At 43.4% G+C, this 9,609-nt stretch overlaps 1 protein-coding gene across 1 annotated transcript in view; it reads right to left on the minus strand.

The window, feature by feature from the left end:
- The window catches only part of LOC147108065 (ephrin-A2-like), a 375,672-nt gene extending 368,547 nt beyond the window's left edge, over positions 1-7,125 (minus strand). The window contains exon 1 of the mRNA XM_086004515.1: positions 6,537-7,125. Within this exon, the coding sequence (XP_085860641.1) occupies positions 6,537-6,658 (122 nt within the window). The 5' untranslated portion in view covers positions 6,659-7,125. The remainder of the gene's footprint in view (positions 1-6,536) is intronic.
- Positions 7,126-9,609: the final 2,484 nt, after the last annotated feature.

Genomic DNA, 9,609 nt, shown 5'->3' on the forward strand with positions numbered 1-9,609 from the left:
GCAATAAGCAGAACATCGCAATCATAGCAACAATTTGCATTTATATAGCGCCTTTAATGCAGTTAAATGTCCCAATGTGCCTCCCAGGAGGGGTAATCAAGATTTAAAAAAAGTGACACCAAGCCAAAAGGATATATTACAACTGGTTCCAAAAGCTTGGTCAGAGGCAGGTTTTAAGGAGCGCCTAAAATGAGGAGAGAGATAGAGAGGCAGCAGGGTTTGGGAAAGGAATTCCAAACCCAAGGACCAAGACGGCTAAAGGCACTGCTGCCACTCGTGGAGCGAAGGAAGTGGTGGCGGGGGGGGGGGGAATGCACGAGGCCAGTGTTGGAGGAACGCAGAGGTCTCGGAGTGTGGTAGGGCTGGAGGAGGTTGCAGAGCTAGGGAGGGACAAGACCATGGAGGGATTTGAAGATGAGGCTGAGATTTTTAAAATCTGAGGCGGCGGCGGCGGAGCGGAAGCCAATGTATGTCAGCGAGCACAGGGGTGATGGGTGAAAGAAACTTGGTGCAGGTTAGGACACGGGCAGCAGAGCTTTGAATGAAGATGGGAGGCTGGTTGGGAGAGCACTGGAACAGTCGAGCGCGGAGGTAACAGAAGCATGGATCGGGGTTTTTCAGTAGCAGATGGGCCAAGGCAGGGGTGATATTAGAGGTGGAAGTAGGAGGTCTCTGGTAATGGAGGATATGGTCCGAATTTCAGCGCAGGGTCAAATGGAACGCCGAGGTTGTGAACATTCTGGTTCAGCCCGAGACAGTGGCCAGGAAGAGGGATGGAGTCAGTGGCGAGGGAACGGAGCCGATTTCACATACAAGAGACACCGTAAAATTACTTGCAAGTTGTGACTGCGGCACTTGTGAATTACAAATCTTTCATGCAAGTGATGTAAATCCGGTAATGCACCACTAATGGGTGCAATATCCTTCATTTCCTGAAACAATCATTGTAATACCAAAAAGGAAATCCCCACTGAGGCTTTCAAAGTGCAAATAAGCAAGTCCTGAGGGAGCTCTATGTGGTTTGTTTATTTTGATTACATTCTAGATTTTAAGAGATACAGTGTTTGAAGGGGGTGGGGGAGACAGGGGAAACAGAACTAGCAATAGGAAAACTAATCCTGATTAGAAACAGAAATTATTAATTTCAACAAAAAAAAATACATCAGCAAGGCTTTCAAATCTATTCTGGATTTTAACAAACCATTAAGCTTTTAATGAACGACCAGAGCCAGTGTTTTGCAGGGAACATGAGTGGTAATGGACCCCCCCACCCCCCTCAGCAAAGGCGATAATGCATATATGCGAGGCATCAACTTTTGAAAGCATTTTCTGCGGGACTCGAGGAGCTGCGATCTTTGATGTGCGCAATCTGTAATTGTTAATGGAGCACAGGGCGTCCTGAGAAAGAGGGTCTTTCCTCTCTCACCCTTTCAGAACAGAAGGTCAGGTACAAATCTTAAGTATGCGCACCGCTGCATGAAACAGCCATCTTTTCTTTCCCCCTTTTCTTTATGGGTAGGAGCAACAAGCTGAACTTTAAAGTAAATTTAGCTAAAATCACAAATTAAAAAAATAATCAGTAACACTGTATTTGACAAACATAACGATTAATAGATTTGAAACCGTTTCTCCCTCCCCCTACACAGATTAAGGTACTTATGTGGTCCACGAGGATAAACCTCAGTTCTGGGCACTGCGTCTCAGGAAGGATAAATTGGCCTTGGAAGGGGGCGCAGCGCAGGTTCCCCAGCTTAGAGGGTTAAATTAAGCGGACAGGTTGCACAATCTTGCCGTATATTCTCTTGCGTATAGAAGATTGAAGGGTGATCTGATTGAGGTGTTGGAAAAAAAAAAGGATTCGATAGGATAGATAAAGAGGAACTATTTCTTCTGGTGGGGGAATCCGGAATAAGAGGGCACAATCTTAAATATAAGAGCCAAGCCATTCAGGAGTGAAAGCAGGAAGCACTTCTCCGCACAAAGGGTAGTAGAAATCTGAAATTCTCGCCCAAAAAGCTATGGCTGCGGTTCAATTGAAGCGTTCAGGGTGGAGATCGATAGATTTTTTTTTCCTAGGTAAGGGCATCAAGGGATATGGAGTAAAACCAAAATAGAGTTGAGATACAGATCAGCCATGATCTAATTGAACGGTGGAACAGACTCAAGGTGCTGAATGGCCGACTCCTGTTCCCATGTCCCCTTTAAAATAAATCACCTGTGTAGTAATTATACAAGATATATTATAGGTAAAAGGAAGTGACACTATGTATATATAAATTAATGGTTTGGAGTGAAGAAATATTTCTGTATAGCATTATCAATACACTGAAGGTCCTTTTATACAACTCTGAATTATATAAACTCTCTGCAGATGCAAGTTCCCAATTCAATTACTTTAAAATTGTCGGTCCCTTCTTATATGTGACTTGTATATCAAGCTGAAGTATGGCATGTAATAAGATCCCACTGTAACTCAGTTAATTGAAGAGACCGGTATATGTTTATTATGATAGTTGGGGTCCAATCAGTGGGCTTTTTGTTTCACTTTGCGCTGTCCTGCCGCGTGTTTCAGGTGAGATGTCTGAGACACGGCGAGATGTTTAAAAGGCGATGCCTTGCAGTCAAGTCTAGTTTCCTGCCTGCCGAAAAAAAGAGAGATTTTTCTGGCCTTCGTTCAAGAATTTTGGTATATAAAAAAAGGAAAAAATTAAAAAGTAGGAGTCGATATTTAAACAGTTATAGGACATGATCGTGCGGCCTTACCTGCTGAATATTAGATCTTGCCGATTTACCCATTAAAAACCCCGGCACGCTATTAGGCGTGACAAATAACAGCTCAAAAGTACTTGTTAAGAGCTGCTCCGATGTAATTTCCTGAAAGCGATGTTCAGTGGCCCATACGCTCCCGTGAAAAATTAGATGTTAATACCTTTTCCCTTTTTTTTTTCCAACACGGGAGCACACTGTTGGTAGTCTGTATTGATCGCGGACAGGGCTGCTTAGCGCAATCAGTAAAAGCAGAAAAGGCAATTGTTGGATAACGTTGGCATTATAAATGATCCTAATAAAGAATAAATGAGGAAGAAAAAAAAAGATAACGATGAATCCTACATGATTTCTTCTCACTTCGCTGGGCTCAGAACTATGCAAATACAGATGGTGATGTGCTTATTTAGTCTCAGTTTTCCCACTGCTGGCAAATTTGTGCGTGCATGATTTATAGGATGTTTCACACTTCCACATCCCAGGTCCATGTACAAGTACGGGTGAAAAGCCTCAAGACAACCAAAACATCCAAGCTCTCCCACTTTATGTAAACGAACCTGTTGTTATGGAACTCATGTATAAATTAACCACGTACGGGCAGCTTCATTAAAAACTCCCATTACCACTGTCTGTGAGCAAGGCTATCAATTTTATAGCAACAATTTATTATAATGATGTGTATCACCATGCTGCATCTAGCTGGGTAATTTGCATTGTTAATTCAAATTAGTCCATGTAACATGGAGAGCTCTACCAGTTATTGACTGTCCGACTATTATTAGCGAGACGCATTTGTAATTTGGTATTAACATAAATTAGTAACATTTATTGATTTTTTTTTATTGTAGCACTAGAACATGGAAGCTGGATAAATACATAATCAGAAGGGAGATATTCAGACAGACACAGGGACATACAGACAGTGGGAGAGATGCAGCATTCGTCTTGAAAAGTTAAATGTGAATAACACATAATTGTGAATAACACATAATTGTGAATAATACTAAAAGCGTTTTCTTACATTAACCAGACTCTCGGAAGCACTTGGCTTATTCTCTGTTGCCAAAGTTTGGCTGCTTTTATTCATCCAAAAAAATGACCGGCCATTAAAGATCAGAGTGAAAGTACTTTGCATGCAAAATTCCGCAATCAAATGGTTAACTGACAAAAAAAAACTGCGGTCTTATTGCGGGAAGGTCGAAAAAGGGCATAAGATGTTGCTAAAGTAACCTCTCCTCCTTTAAAGTGTTACAATGATGGCCAGGTAGCTAAAATCTGTTCTTCACGACTCGGGAATGATTAGATGCAACCCATTTCTGCAGACTGCTTTGCTGTGGTTGATTTTAAACTTAGTTCCTGTAAGGTAATGTGAGAGATAATGAAAAGGTAGCCCACTGGTAACACACCAGACCCACTGACCAGCACTGTACTGTTAAACAGAATCTGATAAGTCGTTAGTCAGAGAGCTTGCATTATCTTGGCACACAGTTAAAAATGTTGAGACATCTTTGTCCACTCTTGATGAAATCATGCCTGGGTTTTTTTTTTGGGGGGGGGGGTGGTGGAGTATGGCTTACGGACAAAAGTGAAACGCACTCACCATGCATGGAAGAGATCTGTAATCTCAAAAGAATCACACATACAAAAAACACAAGAGAAAAAAAGTTTGCAAGCAAGTGTTATTTTTTTTTTTTTTTTTAAAAGAGCACAAGGCGATGGACTGTACGCGGCTAAGGACTGACGGATCACAGAGCTGGGGATCATTGGCTTTCACTTTCTACATGGACCAGGGCGAGAGAGTCAATTTCCCCCACGCAGCCCGGGAATCGCGCGGAAGCAGCGCAATTACAGCGCATTTAAATGCTTGCCCAGACACCGAGCAGTAACCGGGTTAAACTGCACTGTCACCCCGTCCCCCAAATCCCTTCTCACGGTATTTCGCCGCAAGTCAGGAAACTAATGTGTGGCTGAATGGCTTGGGTGCAAAATGTAAGCGTGTAACAAGTTGCCAGCTGACCATTTGAATTTTTTTTTAAATTATGAATTCGATTTCAATCCCGACTGTTTCCCTGAATTGCAAGAGCTATTTTAAGAATACGTGTGTTTATTTGCAGGTGCCGTTTTAGCTCGGGTGGCGGGACTGGTAAGGAGAAAAAAAATCTAAGCAACAGGCTTGGGTTTGCTGAACACACACATGCTCAGCACTTTAGCCCAACATCCATCTATCAACAGGACCCTGTGTGAAACGGTTCTGGATTGTTTTAACATTTAAAAAAAACACCACAGCGATGAAACCTGAAACTGCACTTTCCATTCGAAAGGCAGCACAACTCAACCTGTTTATTCAACCTCGTCAGTCCAACTCTATTTAAAAAACAAAAAGCCTTCTGCAAATTATATACTGATTATATAAAGTTCTGACCGACGAAGTTCGCTGGTTGGGTGAAAGCGAATGTCTGTCGGTTGGGAAACTTCGCATCAGGGTAGAATTATACCTGGTGCAACCCCTTTGAAAGAGAGAGACAGAGAGAGACACAGAGCACACGCGGTAACGCCTGGATGTACAGATACATGCGGCGGAATAAGGGACAAGATTCACACGGCTGCACCTGGCGGCAGTGAATATTATTTAATATATATATATATATATATATTTTAATCTATTCTCGCCCTCTGCGAATCTCTGGTGACTGCACATAATCGCCGGGAGAGTTTTGCTTGACAACATCTTCAGACAGAACAGGTTATTCGATTACACAGCCCCGTGTACACCATCCGGCACAAACCTTCAGCAAAAGTATGTTGTGATTTAATCTTTCAAAAACGAGCCGATTGAAGCCGAAAGGCCGGCCCAATGGATGTGGCAAATAGCATCGAAAACGAAGCGCCCTTCAGGGGGAAAAAAAAAGTTTAAACAGAAAAAAAAAGCCTCTTAACCCAGAGTGAATTTTACTGCTCCCCTCCCAGCTCGATAAACTGGAAAGTTGTTGCTTATGTATTCTGAGCGCCCCCCCCCCCAAAAAAAGACAGTGCATCGATTACTATTGCAAGCATATCGGTTAGCAAACTGCTCCGAATTAAAACAGGAATATTCGCCTTGACACAAGGATCTTGTCACTGCAAGATCTGTTAGCTTCAGCCGCGCTTTACGCGTCAGTCTCTTATCATTCCCTTGCAAATTCGCCCTCACCTAAAAGATACGCCTCTGGTAAACTGTTCAGTGACCACACACACACACACATGCACACCTCCAAACAACTACGTTTTCACCTTAAATGCAAAAAGGTTGAATTAAAAAGAGCATGCAACGCAACGGCGAATGCAGCAAGCCTTCGCTGCCCGTTCCTTAGGTGAGACTAAAGCGATCCCTAAGTTTTGTATTGAATGTAGAAGAGGGAGCGGAGGCGCAGTTCGCCAGCAAAGAGCTGCTTTCGCATCAGTTCCAGACATCTAACAGGTCAATAAATCTCGGCACGATCCGCTTGGGTCAGGCACTATGTGTATTTTCTTTTTTTTTAAAAGACAGAGTAATTGATGATTTAGAAACTGAACCGTTAAATAATTGCACGGACATTGCATAAATAGAAGAAAATTAACTTTTAGAAGATTTTGAAAAATTGAAAATAGTGCAGTTCGATAGGAAATTGGTTTGTTGCAGTGAATCAGTGCAAAAGGAACCAGAGGAATGGATGGTGCAACACTTTTTGGAGCATGCACACCGGAATACAAGCGCTCCCCGTTCCACCTCTCTGATGTGCAAATTGCATTACCTGGGGTTGGTGCTATTCCAGTACACGGCGTAGCGGTCTGCAACTACTTTCCCAGAATCTTCCGTCCAAACACAAACCCAAAGGGCCAGAAAGAGCAGCACAGCCACCTCCACGTTCATCATCGCCGATGAATCCGTCCACCCGGGGGTCTCACACACAAAACTCTTGCCAATCAAAGCCTCGAGCCGCCGCCTCCATACGGTGCCTGAACCCCACACACACACAACTTTGCACAAGAGCAGGAGCTGCTTGTTTTTTTTAATAATGTTTTAAAATGAGTGAATTCCAGCTCTACACTTGCGCGCAACCCAGCCTGGCAGGCGAGAGGAGGGCGTGTGGCAGCGAGCAGGAAATTATGAATGAAAGCATCCTCGGCCAGTGGGCGGCCGCGCGCTGCCGGGGCTGCTGGCCAATCGCAGCGCCGCGGGGGCGGGACCCAGCCCCCGATTCGGGCGGGCCGCTGCGTTGAGTGACAGCGGCGAAGGAGGCGGCCGGCCAATAGGCGAAGGGCTTGGCGGCTGATGTCACAATGATATTCATGCCGCCGCGCGAGCTCCCCAGTCGCTACATTACCTCCAACGTTGCAACATTTCTGCCTGCGACTGGGATCATCCTGCAGTCGTAACCATGATTAATGGAAATCTCAGTTGCGTTTTAAAAGTAATTGCATCGTAAATCAGCAAACATATTGTTTTTGTTTTAAAGTGATCCCGCCTTGCAAGCACACATAACGAATTAGCATTTCATTTTTAAATGCTCTGTGGAGTTTATGCTAACTTGAAATTGATTCGTTTGCATGGTCCTCATGGAATTCCTCAGTGCTATTAATGGAATTGTGTTTTCAGCCCTTTTTTGGGGGGGGCAGAATAATTGTGCACGAATCCTTACAGGGAATTATCTTTCTACTTGCTTCCGAAGCAGTGCCTCTCGATAGAAAATCAAAAACCTTTTATAAATTTGCAACAGCACGCAAGCTACTGTGAGGGAATCAATTGTGGGACCGTTTTCTGCACACGTGCAATACAGAGTAGTGTGAAGAATGTCAAAAAGGATACTATGTCTTAATTTAGAATATTCTTGGGCTGATTTTTTTTAAATTACTTATTATTTAAAAAAGCTGCTTTATTCAAAAAGGTAACCCGTACCCTTATTTTGCATAGTTAACTAAATTATCCTTCTCCCTTACACACACATGCATCCAACTGCAGTTATACTGCACCTCAAAGCAAAGGTGATGGTATAAATTTGGTTCTTGACTATTCCAATGCTTCCCTGGCCAACCTCCCACCTTACACCCGCCAGAAGCTCAAACATAACTCGGCTGCCCGTGTCCTAACTCGCACCAAATCCCGTTCACCCATCACCCCCTGTGCTCGCTGACCTACATTGGCAACACCTCCATTTAAAAATTCTCATCCTTGTTTTCCAATCCCTCCGTGGCCTCGCCCCTCCTTATCGCTCTAACCTCCTCCAGCCCTACAACCCTCTGAAATCTCTGCGCTCCTCTAATTCTAGCCTCTTGCGCATCCCTGATTTTCTTCGCTCCACCAGTGACGGCTGTGCCTTCAGCTGCCTAGGCCCTAAGTTCTGGAATTGCCTTCCTAAACCTCTCTGTCTCTCTTTTCTCCTTTAAGACACTACTTAAAACCTACATCTTTGACCAGGCTATTTGTCACCTGTCCTAATATCTCCTTATGTGGCTTGGTGTCAAATTTTGTTTGATAATCATTAAAGGCACTATATAAATGCAAGTTGTTGTTATTCTGACGAACGGTCATCAACATGAGACATTAATCCTTTCTTCCACAGATGCTGCCTGACCTGTTGAGTGTTTCCAGCATTTTCTGTTTCAATTTCAGATTTACAGCATCCGCAGTATTTTGCCTTTGTTTTAGGATACAGCCAAGTTCTAATGTGCAGTGGCTCCTTATGGGATCCCGGTCATTCTCACACCACTTTGTGTTTACGCCGAACACGGTATAACTCCAGTCTAAGAGTTCGTTCTACACAAATAGTACAGGGTACGGTGAACGGGCTGAAACTAAAATAATCTCTGATAGGAAATTGAAAATATCCAGTTGATGGTATTTTAATACCTTCCTAATATGGACCTTGGATAGAAACCAGTTTAGCTGATTCATCTATATCATAATTACCATTTATGGTATTACTAATTTATTCACAGGCTCATAAATATAGAATGGTCAATGAAAGTAGAGTGGTGCAACATATATAGTAATTAAATGTACTCACAATATGAATCTTTCCTCATATTTATATAGGTGCACCAGTAGCATAAAGGGAGGAATGTTAAATTGTATCTCAATATGTGTTCACTACAGTAACATTACATCATCATTGGCTGTATTCTTAATAAGCCACTAATTGTCTCATTCAGTCAACCAGCCTACTTGGTCTGGAGTTGTAGTAGAAAGGCACACGGGAGTATGGACTTTGGTGTTTTTTGTATCTACATTCTTCCAAGCAAGGATGTTATGCTAAACCTTTAGAAATCACTGGTTAGGCCTCAGCCGGAGCAATGTGTCCAATTCTGGGCTCCCCACTTTAGGAAGGATGTCAAGGCCTTGGAGAGGGTGTAGAGGAGTTTTACAACAACAATAACTTGTATTTATATAGCGCCTTTAACATAGTAAAACGTCCCAAGGCGCTGCACAGGCGTATAATAAGACAAAACATTTGACCCCGAGCTACCTAAGGAGAAATTAAGGCAGGCGACCAAAAGCTTGGTCAAAGAGGTAGGTTTTAAGGAGCGTCTTAAAGGAAGAAAGAGAGGTTGCGATGCAGAGAGATTTAGGCAGGGAATTCCAGAGTTTAGGACCTCGGCAACAGAAGGCACAGCCACCAATGGTTGAGCGATTATAATCAGGGATGCTCAGGAGGGCAGAATTAGAGGAGCGCAGATATCTTGTGGGGTGGGTGGGGTGGGGTGGGAGCTGTGGGGCTGAAGGAGATTACAGAGATAGGGAGGGGCGAGGAGGCCATGGAGGGATTTGAAAACAAGGATGAGAATTTTGAAATCGAGGCGTTGCTTAACCGGGAGCCAATGTAGGTC

The sequence above is a fragment of the Somniosus microcephalus genome, chromosome 13, assembly GCF_052327205.1.
Source record: "Somniosus microcephalus isolate GS21.2 chromosome 13, FLI_Smic_1.0, whole genome shotgun sequence".
Classification (NCBI taxonomy): domain Eukaryota; kingdom Metazoa; phylum Chordata; class Chondrichthyes; order Squaliformes; family Somniosidae; genus Somniosus; species Somniosus microcephalus.